This window comes from Cryptomeria japonica, chromosome 10 (genome assembly GCF_030272615.1).
Source record: "Cryptomeria japonica chromosome 10, Sugi_1.0, whole genome shotgun sequence".
Taxonomy (NCBI): Eukaryota; Viridiplantae; Streptophyta; class Pinopsida; order Cupressales; family Cupressaceae; genus Cryptomeria; species Cryptomeria japonica.
Genome location: NC_081414.1, coordinates 777,949,718 through 777,968,572, shown reverse-complemented (window position 1 = coordinate 777,968,572; position 18,855 = coordinate 777,949,718). Strand labels below are relative to the sequence as shown.

The window sequence follows — 18,855 nt, the reverse complement described above, 5'->3', positions numbered from 1 at the left end:
CTAATCCTTTTTGCAGAGCATCACAACATATTAGTAATAAAGAACGCTTCCATTTGATGACATTTTATACCAAAAAAATAAATAGATAAATAAAATAAATAATTTCTTAAATAAAAATTAAATTAAATAATTTCTTAATAAGAAATTAAATTAAAATAATTATTGAACGAAACAGTGGTCTCGGGAGGTCGTTTCAATCTGCAGAGAATGAATTTACGGGTTGGTCAGTTATAACCTGTGATGAATGGTATTCAAATTATAATTTATTAAGCTAGAGAAGTTGTCATAGTAATGTTACTCAAATGGATGGATCGAATACAGTCGTAGCGGACTGCAGCTTTTCACGGAGACCATCATACATTGAAAACACACCAACCAAAAATAAATGTCACCTATTCATATTCCTCTGTTCTGGTGTGCATTCAAGAAATAATAATTAAACGAGAAGAGTAATTTCGACAGAGACATGGCCAGACATCGATAGAAGAAATAAGAGTTAGTTGAGAAGAGTAATTTCGACAGAGACATGGCCAGACATCGATATACGACTTCTTGTGAAGAAATTTTGCCCTACTTTTTCTGTGCCAATAGCAAAGTGTCCGTCTCACGGCCGGCACAGAAGACTTGAATTACCAATACACGGGTTTAGAAAAAGACTGAGCGTTTAGAAAAGATTTTTGTAAAGACATGTTCACGAGTGTTAAGCGTGTTCAGAAAAGTTTTTAGCGTTGAATTTGACTAAAAAATTCTACCAATACATAGAAGACTTGACTTTACCAATACATATGTTAAAAAAAAGACTAGGGTCCCTCAGTCAATGATAATTGGAGATAATTTTCTAGTGTTTAGATGTAATGAGTGTTAAATGTGTAAAAAAAATCAAGTTTATTTGTAGTAGATATTTTTTTAGGTCATTAGATGTAATTTGTATTAAGCACATTTAAAAAAAATGAAGTTTATTTGTAAGAGATAATTTTTCACGCATTTAGATGTAATGAATGTTAAACGCATTTAGAAAAGATTAAGTTTATTTATAAGAAACATTTCCCACTTGTTTAGATGTAATAAGTGTTAGTGTATCATTCATCTTTGTGAGAGATAGATTCTTCGAAATCACTATTCATAAAATAGAGTCAATCAATTTGATCCAAAGATTATATAATTGTTTGATTCTTGTGAATCACTAATCATGAAAAATGAATCAATAAATTTGATTAAAAAATTATATAATTATTTTATTAGAAAAGTACACAATATCATAATTACCCTCAATAAAAAGAATGCGTGAATGACCAAAGAAGTCAAACTTCTGAATTCCATCTCGGGCGGTACTTGGGCCTTCTCGTTCATTGCGTAGCCTTTTTTTTTCTATTTAATTCGAAGATACACCATCTACGCACTACTTAGAAGCAATCGTTAAGTGAATACAAACGCTATGGTTATTGAATCGGCCATGAAGCATTTGTTCCTAGCAATTACTGTGATTATTGCAGCGCATTACTGCAGTTCACTAGGAGTGGATGGTGGAGATACCCTTTCCTTAGGGGCTTCGCTCACTGGAAATCAGAAATTAATTTCGAAAAATGGCACGTTTGCATTGGGATTTTTCAGCCCGAGAGCAACGGAAAACTGGTATATTGGCATCTGGCATGCACCAATATCTCAAAACGTCATTGTTTGGGTGGCTAACAGAGAAAATCCTGTCAGAAACAAGCCTGGCATTCTAAAATTTTCGAGAGACGGTCAGCTCAGATTGTTTGATAAGAAGGGCCGGTCTGTTTGGTCGACTGATACTGACCAGAAAGGATCACGAGCTGTGATAACGGACTCTGGCAATTTCATTATGCTAGAAACCCACAACAACTCTGCGGTTGTTTGGGAGAGTTTCAAGCATCCGACAGATACATGGTTGCCTGGCATGGAGATGTGGAAAGGCATGAAGCTGACATCTTGGAAGAGTTCTTCAGATCCTGCAACTGGGCTCTTCTCTTACGGTATGGACATGTCTCCAGGAAAGACACAGATGATGCTGTTCTATAACAACACGGTTCCGTGCCTGTCCAGTGGAGAATGGATTGGGGGTTATTTTGTTAAGGAACCCCAAATGGAAGGTTCTAAGAAACTTCAAACGTCCTGTGTGAGGCTTTCTCCTTCAAGAATATACATTAAATATGTTATAAACCAGATAGATCATATCCTCACGGGGCGAATCCTGGTAAGTGAGAATGGCAGATTTCAAATTTACTTCTTGATGGATGATGGTAGATGGAGTGTGAGATGGTCGACATACCAAGGTCAATGCAATGACTATGAAATCTGCGGGGCCTATGGACTTTGCAATTTGAATGATGTGTGCAGTTGTGTCCAGGGATTCACGCCCAAGAACGGCTCAAAGAGTTGGTGGTCAAGTGGGTGTGCTCGGCAAAGACCCCTGCATTGCTCTGTCACAGAAGGCACAACCGACGGCTTCTCGGAAGCAAAGGACCAATACTTGTCTGAAAAAGAAGCTGTCTTATACAACGAGGAAACTCAGGACAGCTGCCGGACTTCCTGTCTCAACAATTGCTCCTGCACAGCCTTTGCTTTCGCTATTTCTGATCCACCCGTCTGTAGATTGTGGTTTGGCGATTTATTCGGAATGAGCGTTTCTTCTGAGAGCAAATCCGTCTTCGTCAGGATGGCTGCTTCTGAGTTGCCGCAGTTGAAATCAGAGAAAACCAGCAAAACCCCTAAAGTTACCATTTCACTTTCTGCCGCCGCATCCCTTCTTGCTGTTGCGGGTCTCATGTCGGCCGTATTATTTCTGTGGAAACGTCAAAGAATGTGGAAGAAAGACGTGGAAGAGGAGGTGCCAATGTCGCTTAAAAAGTTCAGTTACAAAGAGCTGCGAATTGCTACGGAGAATTTCAAGCATAAGCTGGGTAGCGGAGCTTTCGGCTCTGTGTTCAAAGGAACTCTGCCAGACAACACGCCTGTTGCGGTTAAAAGATTAGAGGGTTCCTCGCATGCAGATAAACAATTCCGTGCTGAAATAATCACCACTGGCAGAATACAGCACGTGAATTTGATCAGGCTGTGGGGATTCTGCGTAGAAGGCTCTCGAAGGCTTCTAGTGTATGCCTACATGGCCAATGGCTCTCTAAATTCCTTCCTCTTCTCTGAGTCGGGAGACTCAGACAAGGTGTTGGATTGGAAGACCCGATTCGACATCGCTGTGGGCACTGCACGAGGATTAGTTTATCTGCATGAGGAATGCAGGGATCGCATCATTCACTGCGATATCAAGCCTGAAAACATTCTCCTGGACTGCGACTTCAACCCAAAAGTGGCAGATTTTGGGCTAGCGAAGCTGGTTGGTAGAGATTTCAGCCGCGTACTGACGACCACAAGAGGAACTCGTGGGTACTTGGCTCCTGAGTGGATCTCCGGGCTTCCAATCACTCCCAAGGCAGACGTATACAGTTTCGGTATGATGTTGCTCGAGATTATATCGGGTCGTAGAAATCTGGACTTGAAAGTTGAGGAGAGCAGGTTGTATTTTCCTACCTGGGCTTCATCTCAAATTCAGAGTGGAAACATAATAGAGCTTGTGGACGCAAAAATAGCAAGTGAAGCGGATATCAGAGAGGTGAGAAGAGCCGCTGTGGTGGGTGGGCTGTGCATTCAAGACGATGAGGATGAGAGGCCGACCATGAGTGAAGTGGTGAAGATATTGGAAGGCACAATGGAGTCTCCTGTGCCACAAACTCCGAGGTCTCTAATGGTCCTAGTGGGTCAGCTTGACGACAACGACAATGGTAGCTGCGACAAACTTCATACCATATCAAGTGGGTCCGTACCCGCAAAATAGTTACTTCTTGTCATGTTTGCTAATTAATAGGAACCCGAGTGCTCTGTAGAGTATGGTTTAAATGGGTCCGTATAAATGAAGGTAAAAAAAAAAATGTGTCTAAGCTTTTGTTTGAATTGTGAATATTTCTTTTTAATATGTTGCATCACATTTGGTGATCAATTATCGTAGAAGAAATATACGAATATTATAAAAAATATATTATTGTTAATTTATAAATATAAATTATTTTGCTTATTTTTATGAGTGTTTTAAATTCTTAATAAGAATAGAATTTATAGTTATTTACAGTTAGTAATGATTATCTCTATGTTGTTAAAAAAAATTAAAATAAATTGAGTGAAAAAAATAATATATAATTATTTTTAAAATATATAATTTTTTAAATTTATATAGGGTAAGGTGCTTTTGATTTGTTCCCTTGTTTATAATATTTAAATAATATTAGTTGTAATATATAAATCTTAATATTTTTGTTAAAATTAGAAATTCAAGGTTAATAGTTGATTTTTATAAGAAAATAAAATTTTCATAGCTAAACAATTATTTAGAGAATTATGAAATTCTTACAATCTTTATTGTAAACATGAAAGTGTTTGAAAGTAGTAGAGAGCTTGTTTAATCTCGTAAATAAAAAATATAGCCTTTTTTTCTTCTTATTTACCTTTACTTTACATGTAAATGTAGTTAGGAGATATTTTAATTATAAAATCAAAGACATAAAAAACAATAGCAAAAATGTTTGCATTTTAATATATTATATGAATTTAATTGATTGCATTATTCACTAGCATTTGCAATAGATCGTCACCTTATAACTTCTACATCTACCTTTCTCTTAAGAACCTAACAATAACTGCCCAACATATTGAGAATATAAATAACATAGAGGAAAAATGGATCTCATGGCTACTAATTAGTGGACAATTATTAATTGTTTATTATATTCATTTTATAGAAAAATACATAATGAATTTACAATCCATGTGCATGACAGTGGATAGTTATTAATTGTTTATTATATTAATTTTATAGAAAAATACATAATGAATTTACAATCCATGTGCATGACAATTATTTTATATATTTATTATGGCTGGTGAGGTGAGCAATAGTGAGAAGTGATAGGCAACGAGCAATTATGTGTGTTCAGTCAGTAATGGACTCTAACAATAATTTAATAATTAATTTACTCTAATATCTCCCCATGCCCCCGCCCCCTACTATCTATAGGCTGTCACGATTGGGAAGGAAAGGTTGGGTGAAGAACGTCAGATTCTTGAGTCCTAACACAAAGTCTTATTAGATATCCATTTTCAATCATTTATTCACCAATATAATTGTAGAATTTCACAATAATCCCCCCTAAATGACAACCATAAAATATTCATTTGACATAATCTTAAAAGACTTTTGTGATATACAAATTTTGTCTCACATAGAGCCTTGGTAAAAATATCAACTAATTTATCCAATGTCCTATAGTTTTGAATACAAATCACCTATTTTTGGTTGAAATACCTAATATAATGGTGATAGAACTCTATATGATATGTTATATAGTATGAAACATTATATCGTTGGATATAAAAATGGCACCTACTTGTCATAGTGAAATAAAGAAGACATTTTTTGATATGTTTTAAGTATTGAAGAATAACTTGTAGCTATTTTATTTATTTAGCTATCTCATACTTTACTATATTACTAGCCTTTGTAGTTGATAAAGCAATAGTAGATTAGTTCTTAGTACACCATGAAAGGGGACTAGAACCAAGAGAGGTAACATGAGTTTTGGTAGAATTTTAGTTATGTACATAACCTACCTAGTCTAAATTAGAATATTCTATAAATATTAGGTCCCCAAAATAGTAACACCCAAAGTCAAAGTACCTAGTATGTATCTCAATATTATTTTTTCTAACATCCAATTTGAAACCTTAGGAGAAATCAAAAACCTTTTAACCACCACCTAATCCAAAAAAATTATCTATTCAAGTGTGATTCAAGTAAACAAGAGCACCAATATGTTGCTTATATAAGATAGGATCAATATCTCACATTCCATATCCTTAGTCAACTTCAATCATGGAGTAGGTGAAGAAGAAACACACTTACAATTTTACATCCTAAAATTTTGTAAGAATTGGCTATTAATGCAGCCACCCAAGATCTAGAGGCCTAATGAATAACATAAAAAAGTGAGAGAACAAATGTCACAAGAACAAAGTATATTCTCATCAATGATGCAAATAATTGATTAGAATATATGAATGTACATAGGCCAAGGTGACAACATAGGAATGCATAAGATTCTGACAAGTGTCATAATCTTATGACATGAGACAAAAAGAGATAACCTATCATCCCACCTAAAGTGAAAAAAGATAGTGTGATAATAGCAATAGAGGTAGATCACTCACCAAAGGTTGAAAACTAAAACCACGAAAGGTAGATGTGATAATGTGATAAAAGCACTAAAGGTGGAGACATCACATAAATTGAAAATGTTAACATGATAATTCTACATACAGTGGTGATGCTCCAACAAACTCCTATGCAGTTCTCTAAGTTTAAGTGACATGTAATTAGGACCTAGTTGAGAAATAACCAAGGTAACATACCTAGATTGCACCAACACCCCCTGCTTAAGTGAAACTTAGGGGGAATGTACACACAATCCAATAATACAAGATAGGTCCTGGCTACTAGGCCATGTTAAGTACCCATAAACAATGAATTACAATCACTTACAAATGGAGAAAATGTAGTGGGAAAAAAATTCACTAAAAAATAGAGATGAAAAGACAAAATACCTCAAAAGAGAATGAGAATGATAAAACCCCATGTGACGAAAAATTCTTCCTTATAGGAGTGACGAAGAGAAACCAAGCAAACCCACTTTAATGTAGAATATGCACCAATGGTAGAAACTCCAAGATAGATGTAGAAGATGCTCCACGATTATCAAACAACGTTCCTCCCCTTAGGAAGAAACAAAACCAAAGGTGTATGGATGAAATCTCCCCAATCTATAAGAAGAAATTTCAATATCTATGAAGTCTTTGAAAGCTTATGAAGGGTCCCCATGTTGATGCTAAAATTTTCTCCTTCCAAAATAGGTGTACTAGGCCACATTGTTAGAAAAAAAGATCTAGGATCTAGTGAAGATGAATGTGGAACATGATCCAAAGACTCAAGTGTCTCCTCTAAAAATAAAGAGACCTCCTTCAAATGTTGTACATAATTATCCACAATAACATCAAACGCAAAAGAATAATCATATAGAGAATGAACAAGAGGGTCTAAGTACTCCGTGACAACAACTAAAGTAGGATTGTCTTCATAAAAAAGAAGATGAATATCATCTATGATTTCTCCCAAATTTGCAATGTGGGACACAATGAATAAACCTACAATGTTTGTCCAGTAATCATCTCAAGGAACTATAGCTAGAAGACAAAGTATATACCACTACTTTAAATCATAGGAAGTCAAAACTAGAGCAACATAAGAATCATCAAGAGAAACAATAGAAATGATATCCATGGGAGGATATGAACTAGAAGGCTTAAGAACTATATCTTAGATGAGAACATCCACTTTCAAGTAACCAATTTTCTCCTTAATATTGGAATTCACAAAAGTGTGATCATCATCTAAAGAAGTACAAATAAAATGCATGATCCACCATCCTAGTATAAATGATAGCTCTAGTCTCCAAGTCTCTAATGATAACTAAATCAGGAGTGAACTCCAAAGTCTTCCTTGTTGCACCATGAGTGATTTCACAGATGGAAACAAGATCATTTGTCAAGTGAGGTACTCACAACACATAATTAAAGGTGCCATCCCCAATATTAATAGTTCCCTTCTTAATTGCATTCATATATGTATGATTGCCCATCAAAATCAGTGGCATGTTACAAGGCTCAAATGAAGAGAAGAAAGACTATGAAGATGCCATATTATGAGAAGCTCCTGAACCAAGAAGCCATCTTCTTGAATCATGACTTGTAGTAGCACAAGGGGCTTATCCTTTACTTGTCCCAAAAGCGTGACTCTTTCCCTTATCAAATTCTTTTTCTTTGGAAGAAGTTAAAGTAGACATTCTAGAAGGAAAACTAATTTTATTATTCTCAAGAAGATGCTTCAATTCATCAATATCCTTCTTGTAGAAATGGTGTTCTTCATGTCCCAACTTCTTGCAATATACACATGTAGAATTTGCCGCCTTAGATGATTCCCCCATAGGAATGGATGTATAATTTCTTTGTTCAGGAGAGGAAGATTCTTCTCTATCCTTTTGCAACTTTGGATTTTCTCGCTTCTGCTTCTTGTTGGAACCTTTCTAATGATTAGCCACCAATGAATGTGACTTGGATGACTTGAGAATACCTATTGTGTTCAACTTTTCTTATTCAAGAATCAACATATAAATGAATGAATCAAAGGATGGTTTAGTATAGGCACTCCCCATTAGCAACCAATGAATGTGGAAACTACACACAAAAAAATTATATTCAGAAAGAAGCTTGCCCAATAAATTAAGGACCAACTATGCATTCTTCTTCTCAATGACACAATCTTTCAGTTGTGCTCTTAGCTCATTTTCCTTAGTGACATGGTCTTGGATTGTATGAAAATTTAGGAGATCACTTTCAGGTGTGTACTCTCTAATCTCATCAAGTTGACCATACAATTGACCAAGTGTCCAAGTTTATCCCAAGCCTCCTTGATTGTCTTACACTTATCAATATGAAAGATAAGATCAGGTGATATATATTTTCTCAACACTCCAAGAGCTATAGGACTTTTAATGAGCCATTTCATTTCAGATTAGCATCAACATTAGGATATGATGGTTCTGAAATATTATCATCAATATAATGGCTTAAACCTTTTTCATTAGTTTATACCATGCATTCAATTTTCAAGTTGCATAATTATGTGGAGTTTGGAAATTTAAGAGAACCCATAACTAAAAATCAAAAGAGCACAAACGAGAGAGAGAGAGGGGCAAAATAACATAAGACACCCCCAAAATCCACTCAATCAAATAAACCCCCCACGGGTTCCTCGCCCCCACAAAATAAATAAATAAATAATGATTTGGCACTTTATATTTAGTGCGAGTACAATGGTCACTTGCAAAACAAGAAAAAGTGGACTCTGATTTCATTATTTACAATTACCATAATCATGCTATAACAAACTCAGATCACTAGTGCAAAAGATCAAATTGAGATCTGAGCTTTACATATCAACCAAAATTTAAAACTAACGATACCACTATGAAGATCACAAAAAATTAACTATAATTAAAAAAAAAACAAAAAAAAACGCACTGAAAAAGACCTCAGAATGATTGAGTTATGGGCTTGCAAACTCTGAATGCAAAATCAAAAATGCATTTGAGAACGGGGTATAAAATTTTAAAAATCTGCTGACATAGTGTGGATGCCAGCAAACAACAGGCTTATATTTGATCTCGTCTACCCATCACAAGAAAACACACCACTGCCTGCGTGAGTTTGAATTTTTTTTAATACTAGGCACTTTGGGCACTATGCACCACTTCCAAAGCGCCAATCCATGGCCAATCAAAAACGTTAAAAAAAGTATGTGGGCCCCAGAAAGCCAAATCACAAGCTAAGGCAAAACAGTATTGGTGCCAACACATCAACTACCCAAGCTCTACGTAATGCACCGATTGAAACTTCTTGATAATGCACTAACCTCGAACCACACAGATTATCTGCTACAAGATAAGCCCACAAGCAATACTAGTAAATACATCGAGCAACGAGGTTGTGAAAGAATGTAATGAGCTCAAACAAAAAAACTTAGAACATTAATTAAATGGCTGATCACAAATCAAAGAGACCCCGGTGATGGTACTCGATTTATGCATTGTCAAATATGGTACGTCAACCGCCACCAAACCAACCACAACACTCCTATGCATACAATGGAAAGATGGTCACTCTGGTCAAAGGCTAGTGACCCAAGAAGCAGTCTGGCCAAAGATGGTAGTATACAGGCCTACACATAAAATCAACACTGAACCACAACAGAGATGTTGCCTCTCAAACTAGAATTGTTGGTCCCAACAAGTAGCTCAGGCCTGAGATAAATGGGCTGGTAATAATAGCAGGATAGCATAGGCTGATTAGCGAACAAAGAACACTCCCTCATAACCGCGGATGATGTGAATGGCCTAGAGAATGAAGTCGATCCAGCCAGAGAACTGTCAAAGCAAACAATATGCCAAATATTCAGGCAGACTCTATTTGGTTCGTTGACCGTGGTACACTGGTGTTGCCAAAAATGTTAAGTCACTGACTCAAATCATAAATTCTAGTTAAAAATTGATGCTGTTGTGTATGAGGTCAATCACCTATGTGGATATATGAAACTACCAGCAATAGAAGGTGCACAGAGGTAGAGTCCAATATAAGCATCGCCATGCCTATAAGTGGCGCCAAGGTATAGTCCATGAACCAGACAATAGTCACAGGTTGCCAAATAAAGGAAACACAACAATAAAAAATTTGCTATGGCCTGCAAAACTCTACACCTAGCGAAAAGAGGCTCAATACCGGAAAGTCAATCAAATAAGGTAATGGAATTGCCAAAAACCATAGTGATCATAGTTGATAATAAACAAGCTTACAGCCGATCAAACACATTCAATCTTCACGAGACACGGGCTGACTAAGGAGTGAAAGGAAAGATAAATGATGCAGCAACTAGCAAATAAAACTCTCAATACATGCCTCTACTATATATGCCATATATTTGAAGGAAGAGGAAAGAAGAATAAAACAGAAAACAAAATAATTTTATTGATTGATGCTTTGAAACAGATTACATAGCCTTTATTAATAGGAGTCTTGACACCACCGACTAGGAGATATGAAATGTAAAACCAACTGTTTAACATACTAGTTTTTACGGTGGATCGGTGCTAACTAGAGCTAACTATCTACTAAACTATGCATGCATGGACTGGCCACTGTTTTATTACATGCATGAAAAACAAACTATTTCATGCTGAGTATGGAGGAGACGTGAGAAACTGCATGCTCACGGTGGCGGTGTGAAGTTTAACGGTGGAACTGCATGTTCCCAGGAATTGACCGAAGCATCAGAAATATTTGACTGTTTGCATGGAGGATCTGACCGCTTGCCTGGAAAATTTGAACAAGGAATCTTCAGATATTAACAGGCTGTAAACATGGGAGAAATTAGATTGCATTCTTAATCTCTTTCACTCATGCTGCTGTATTGAAAAATTTCTAATTCTAGAGATCGACCCTAAGAAATCCCATGCTGCTATTGGAATGCTCTTACCACGAGCTCTGGCCCTATTGGTTACCAGTCCATCATAGGTTCAGGTGTGATTCACTTGTTTTATCAACACCAGTCCTTTAGAGTCACACTGCAGGTGCGCGAAGATCTTACTATCAATGGGCTTTGCTGGCCTCAAACATTGCTTTCATACAGAAACATAATGATCTTTTTTTCTTTTAGTCTTCAACTTCAGCTACAGCTGACTCTTCCACACAAATAAGATAACAGATTTTTTACCACAAATTGATTTACTCTGCCATGCTCCACTCTTCAAACAACTACAAATAACAATCCTCTTTACCTTTGATTTTTTTGTCGAATTCCATAGCTGACCTCTATCATCTCCTTCCTCTAATGATGAATCAGGATCTTCAACATCAAATTTCTCTAAATCTTTGAGCTGTTCAGGCTCTTTTTCTACTCTTGATCTCTTCTGGACCTCGTGCATGACTAGCAATGCAGGCTCTCCCTCCTCAATCTACAACTTCAGTATGGCCAATGAATCGTTAAAACGATCTCCAAATCTCTTGGCAGGTAGCGGGCTCCTTCTGACTGCTACAACAGTTTACACCAAGCTCTTTCTCTCATGGTTCCGGGCCCTCCACTAAGGGAGATAGGTCCGGACCAACTCTGATAAAACCTAGCTCTGATATCAATTGAAGGAAGAGGAAAGAAGAATAAAACAGAAAACAAAATAGTTTTAGTTTTATTGATTGATGCCTTGAAACAGATTACATAGCCTTTATTAATAGGAGTCTTGACACCACCGACTAGGAGATATGACATGTAAAACCAATTGTTTAACATACTAGTTTTTACAGTGGATCGGTGCTAACTAGAGCTAACTATCTACTAAACTATGCATGCGTGGATTGGCCACTGTTTTATTACATGCATGAAAAACAAACTATTTCATGGTGAGTATGAAGGAGACGTGAGAAACTGCATGCTCACGGTGGCGGTGTGAAGTTTAACGGTGGAACTGCATGTTCCCAGGAATTGACCGAAGCATTAGAAATATTTGACTGTTTGCATGGAGGATCTGACCGCTTGCATGGAAAATTTGAACAAGGAATCTTCAAAGATTAACTGGCTATAAACATGGGAGAAATTATGTCTTCCAACAATATTCACAGCTGAAATCAATGTGATCTGCACTTGATATGAATATAAGAGGCAAACATATCACAAATAAACCGCGGGTGACTGAAGGCTGCCAACATGAGGATCACACAAAAGAGAAATCCCTATCTAAATCAATGACTAATCAAGGGAGAACAAAGCCTTCGATTTGGCACTAAAATTGCCAACACTACAATACACTGATCTGGCAAAAACTTCGGGCAAAGAGATTATCAATCCTGCAGATCGGATGGTAAGACAATTTTCCAATACAATATAGTGCACCCAACACAATATTGTCCAATATAGAAAATATTTTGAACTGAATGAAAAATATGCAGAAATAATACTCACATATTTTTTTGTAATTTATTGCTAAGGGGGAGCTAGATGGCCCTCAAACTGACAAAAAATATGGTACAATTTTTTTTCAATCAAATATAGGCATATTTGTTGTCAAAATTTATTGAAATGACCTCTAGACTATAATGGCAATGCCCAATAAACATCAAACTGCCATGCCCAATAAACATCAAACTACACCAAGGTATCTCCAAGATGATAATAAAAATACATCCTAATGGCTTTGATATCATGTAAGAATTGACTATTAATATAGTCAACCAAGATCTAGAGGCCTAATAAATAGCGCAATAAAATGAGGGAACAAATGTGATAAGAACAAAGTATATTCTCACCAATGATATAAAGAATTGATTAGAATCCATGAATATACATAGGAGTGTATAAGATTATGACTAGTAGGCATAATCTTATGCAATGAGACAAAAATAGATAATCTTTCAACCTACCTAAAGTGAAAATAAATAGTGTGATAACACCACTAAAGGTGGATAAACCACCAAAGGGGGAAAAGTGAAACTACGAAAGGTGGATGTGATAATGTGATAAAAGCACTAAAGGTGAAGACACCACATCAAGTGCAAATGATAATATGACAAGTCCATCAAAAGTGTAATTATGACCTAGGAGAGAAAAACTCAAGGTAACATACCTTAATTACACCAACAAACTTATCAAAAGTATATAACATCTAGTGTGTTTTCTCCTAGGTGATTTTAAGCCTATTTGGGTCATATCCTACTCCATAATTTTATTATTAAATCCAGAATTAAATCCACAACTCAGTTATCATCATATGTTAACTTTGAGTCTAGGTCCTATGTTCTAGATCTTGATACTTTGTCACCCCATTTATCAATCTATTTTTTAGTGGACTAGGGAATCAAGTGCCCTAGTCCTTCTAAGAGGCATCCAAATACAAACACGTGTGACTATCAGCCTCCATCATTTTTTATCCAATCCTAGTATTTTCATTGGATCATTGGTCATCTGCCTAAATTTGCAAATATCAAATGAACCCTATATACATAAATATTTTATCATTTAAAAGGTATAAGTTACAATAAAATTGATCGAGCATTATTGAGTAAGTACATCAGATCAAAGTATTCAACATATTGACTCACAAGATATAGTAGCCTATATTTAAGTCTGATTTTATGTTGATTATTTTTCTTATCATGATATTGCATCAACACTTGAAGGACTTGTCTAAAGAGCATTTTCTCACAATTATTTCAATTCCTAAGGTATAATCATTTCAATTCAATATTTGAATTACTATTTAACCTCTGTCCTTTTTGAGAATAAGCTTTTCTTTCACTAATCATAGTTGTTCTCGAGGTAGAAACATCAAAATGAAATTTTAATTAGGGAACCCTATACAAAAAAACCATTTTTTTCCATTTTTATGTGTGAAATTTTATATCCAACTATAGAGAGTTTTACACATGTGCAAAGAAGATAGTGGTAGATGATCCTATTTTGAAGCAGGTAAAAACAATTGGACTAGGGTACTCTCCAACTATATCTAAAACTTTTTGGCTGAATTGTGAGGAGATTGACCTACAAAACGTCTTGATCATGAACCCAAAAATTTCTATTAACAAAGACAACATTAGACTAGGGCACCCTCCAACTATTTCTAACACTTTTTGGCTGAATTGTGAGGAGAGTGACCTACAAAACCTCTTGATCATGAAACTAGAAATTTCTATTAACAAAGACAACATTAGACTAGGGAACCCTCCAACTATTTTTGATAGTTTTGGGCCTAGATTATAGTGACAAGTTCTTTTCTATATCCTCTTTCTAGATTTGAGCTACTATGTTGGTTTTTTATTCTGAATTTCACCTTTTTGGTTCAAAGATATCAATTGCTTATCATTTAATCTATTTCATTCACACACACTTCACAGCATCAATTTTGTTGCAACAAACGAATCATAAACCCTTAGTGTTCATCTCTCCTATTAGGACTATATCTAAACCTATATTTTATTCTAACAATACACTAGGAAGATTTGGGATCTAAGTTGACATTCTTAGGAAATGATCTCATTTCTCAAATATCACTATCATGCAATGATAAACCACCTCCTTCTTAGTAGATCACACCTTGATTTTCCATGCCCAAACATAAGAGACTCAACAACCTGATACTTTGAAATGAATTTAGTAATTCCATTCCATACACCATCTAGGGTCTATCATAACTAACTAAAAATACTTGATTCTCTTACAACCCATCATATCCCAAATTGGGCACATCTTTTATGAGACTTTTCATATATTTTATAACATATCATAGCATTTCCTTTTAATCATATCTCTTACATTTCATAGAATCTCTCATTTGTCATAACTTGCAATAACCACTTACATATTTCAAAAGCTATCAACACATGGTTAGAATAATGCCACCTCAAATGTGATACCTATTTCCTCATACAAGGACAAAAATATCCATGTCACCCTTTTAATGAAATAAAAAATTACCCTTCCAACTCCCACACCAAGATAAAAAATTGGTATGTGCATACAAAGTTGCACTAAAATAAAACAATTATATAATTAGATAAATGAAAGCTAGGTTTGAATGTGGACATGGAGTTAAATGAATGGTAAGTGATGGAAAATTATGATAGGTAAGACATGGAGGGGATTGGTTAATGGTATAGTGATGATGAATACTAAGAGGGGGGGTGAATTAGTATGCCTAAAAACTTAAACCAAACTCTAAAACAATTTTTTAGCAAATCGGTGTAGTAGTTTAAATGACAAACTGATTAAAACGTAAACAAGCCAAATAGAAAATAGAGCATTCACCCATAGAAGCACAATCACCATAACACAAGATGTTTTGATGTGGAAACCCACATGGGAAAAGCCACGGTGAGTAAAACTCACAAGTCATCTATTTGCAGAATAGTAACCAGACTAGTTAAGGCTAGACTGGTTAAGGCCTTACAATGTTCTTCACCAGAACAGATCCTATTAGGAATCTAGATCTTTGTTAGGAGATAAGTCCTGTTAAAGACTACCCTATTAAAGGATTTCAGATCCATAGCTATGAACCACCTTGTTAGAGGATTTACAATAGGCTTGGCTGGGCTTGCTCGGTTTAGAGTTTCAAACTTATTGAAGAGATTAGTAATCAACAAGTGAATGATCTATAAAGTAGCACAAAATGCTTAATTAGATCCTTGACAGTTCTTTGTTAATGCATTACAGCATTACTTTAGTCTTCTATCCTTTGCACTTACAATCTCTGTAGTGAGATACCTATTTCGCATAGACCTAGTCTGCTCTACAATACTCACACATATCAACTCTTCAAAACCCTAGACATGATGTCCTCATATAGGAATCTGATTTCATGTCAGTCCAATAAGATTAGACTACAATTTCCTAGGTACAGTGCATCTAGACATATTTGGTAATATGGCATAGAAACACTGCTAAAGTGTCGGTGGATGATAACTCATCACACTTCACTATTATACCGGTTTAGCATAGTATACTGATTACCGGTTAACGAATAAAGACTAGAAAACTGGAACATAATGTTCCAATCCAAAAGATTAACTCTCGCTAGGGGTCCTTGTTCCGCTTGAGGTTTTCATACTACTACAACCGGTAAGCATCTTCTGCAAAACACCAATAGTCATCTACAAACAAAGACTATACATACAATGACATATAATACCAGTGTGAACAGCACAACACATATTACTAGTGTGTGTCCATCAATGGCAATAACAACTTAAACATTATCAAAATACCAACAATCTCCCCCTTTGACATTGATGGAAACACTTAGGAAAAAATTGACATCTAAGTGCTTACAAAACAAAAATAGATGGCATAATCAAAATTACTCCCCCTAAGCATATACACTACTCCCTTTGCAAAAATGACAAGTATGTGGATGAAATTTTCAATACTACTCCCCCTTTGCCAGCAATGACAAAGTAATGAAAACACTCCCTTTTTCACCAAATTTACCAAGGTTATATTGCATAACTAAAAAACAGAGTGTATGTTCATGACAATAAAGAGTAAAACTTCTCAAAAAGAGATTTAAAGTTTTTCAAAAAATTCTTCATGTCTAAATATTGTGAATCAAGAAGTGAGGCAGCAATTTCACTCTCGGCCTTCAACTGGAAGGATAATTCTTCCATTGCATCAATAGTGCTCATCTCTTGAGTTACAATAATAGCCTCCAAGTTTAGGAGGCACTTCTGAAGAACCTGCAATTTTGGTAATAGAAGCAACTAGAGCTCCTGAAGATGTTGAGTCCGCTTGCAGATCTCTGATTCAATCTTTGCAATCTGATGCTGGCGAGTGTGAACAATCTGTCAATACACTGTGAACGAATCATATGGCAATTTTAAGTTGCCGATATACTTCTGTAACTCTGATTGGAGTTGACTCTTCTTATTTAGAGCATCATCACAAAATAGGTGAGGTTGCTAGATTTTGCTCAAGAGTAGGTTACCTTCACCCATAGATAAACTTATATCAGCCTTATGCTTAAGTAGTTTTAATCTATCTACATCCATTTTCTTTACTAATGAAACTTTCAGAGCTCTTTCATGCTTCTTCTCTACAGAAACCTGGGCAACATCTTCTAAAGATTGCACTTGATCATCTACTATTGTGCAAAGAAGTTTTAACTTGTCTAGCGAGGAATCAGTACTGGGAAGGTTAGTACCGGGGATTAGATTGGAAAGAGTGTCAGCAACAAATTGAATGAAATCCTGTTCTTTCTTTTTCCTCAGTTCTTCCAATCTAACCTGAGCTAGTTGAATGCTCCTCAGTATCTCACCTTCATCAACCGATTGAGTAAGACAAGCAAGAGTCAATTCGGTGGGACAGGTGGGATCAACCTGCTGAGCTTGATCTTTGGTTGCCTTAGGAATTTTTCCTCCTTCCTTTGCCTTGATCTCCTCTTGTCTTTTCTTCTCCTCTTCTTCTTCTTTTTCCTAGGCTACCTTAGCGGCCTTCTCTTTCTCTTCTTCCACTCTCTTCTTCTCTTCTTCTTTCTTCCTCTCTTCTTCCCTCTTTTTCTCTTCTTCCTTTTTCTTCTCTTCTTCCTCCTTCTTCTCTTTTTCCTTCTTCTTTTTCTCTTCTTCCTTCTTCTTCTCTTCTTCCTCCTTCTTCTCATCTTCCTTCTTCTTCTCTTCTTCCTTCTTCTTCTCATCTTCCTTCTTCTTCTCCTCTTCCTTCTTCTTCTCTTCTTCCTTCTCTGCTCTCTCTTTCTCTTATCTCGCTTTCTCCACTTGCTCTTTCTCTTGTTTTTCTTTCTCCACTTGCTCTTTCTCTTGTTTTTCTTTCTCCACTTTCTCTTTTGCCAGTTTCTCTTTCTCTTCTTTCTCTTTTTCTAGTTTCTCTTTTTCCTACCTCTTTTGTCGCTTTCTCATCTTTTTCTTTGTCTATTCTCTCCTCTTCAGCTTTCTCCTTCTCTGGAGTGGTGTCCTCAACATCTAGTGCACTGACATCAATGGGGTCATTTTGTTCTTCTATTATTTCACCTAGACTGTTAAAGATTTCATCTGGTTTGGCTATGGATAGGTCAGGCTCTTGCTTAGCCTACCGATTAGTTTCAGATACTTTCTGCATTTTTACAACTGTTTTAACTTGCAGATGGGTGTCTTTTTCCACTTCAGAGGTTTTGCCTCCAAGTAGATGAAGTCTTCTTCTTTTCATGAAAAATATGCCTTTGTACCGATTTAGAATCTCAAACAATTCTGAACTAGAGACATCAGGAAAATATTGGGCAAAACTTTCTTCCCTATTTTCTTGGTTCTTTTCAATGACAATGTGCCATTTATTATCCAAATAATTATATAAAGAATTAGGAGCAACAAATTTAATGTCAATCAGAGACCAATCATTATCACACAAATATTTAATGACCTCTAGCTCTACTTCTTCCTTTTCACTATCACTAAGATCATCAAAATAATCTTTTAGATCGTCAAGTACTTTCCTTTTAATATTCTTCATAATTCTTTGAAAATGTGTCATAGGCTGGTAAGAAGCAACATGTATATTTACTAGTGCAGAGGTTGTTGGTACATTATCAGTTGACTTCATCTTCTTGCTTGATTGCCTTGTCCTCTTCATTTCTACCTTTGGTTCAATGTCTTCTGAATCCG

At 35.8% G+C, this 18,855-nt stretch overlaps 1 protein-coding gene across 1 annotated transcript; it reads left to right on the top strand.

Moving 5' to 3' along the window:
- Positions 1-1,354: 1,354 nt before the first annotated feature.
- Positions 1,355-3,981, top strand: LOC131859659 (G-type lectin S-receptor-like serine/threonine-protein kinase At2g19130). Its single transcript, XM_059213687.1, has one exon. It carries the CDS (start codon positions 1,436-1,438, stop codon positions 3,848-3,850), a length of 2,415 nt encoding a protein of 804 aa, XP_059069670.1. The 5' UTR covers positions 1,355-1,435; the 3' UTR covers positions 3,851-3,981.
- Positions 3,982-18,855: the final 14,874 nt, after the last annotated feature.

What these genes read in the sequence shown, in the direction of transcription:
- LOC131859659 (XM_059213687.1), top strand. Translation starts at nt 1,436, where the DNA reads ATGGTTATTGAATCGGCCATGAAGCATTTGTTCCTAGCAATTACTGTG.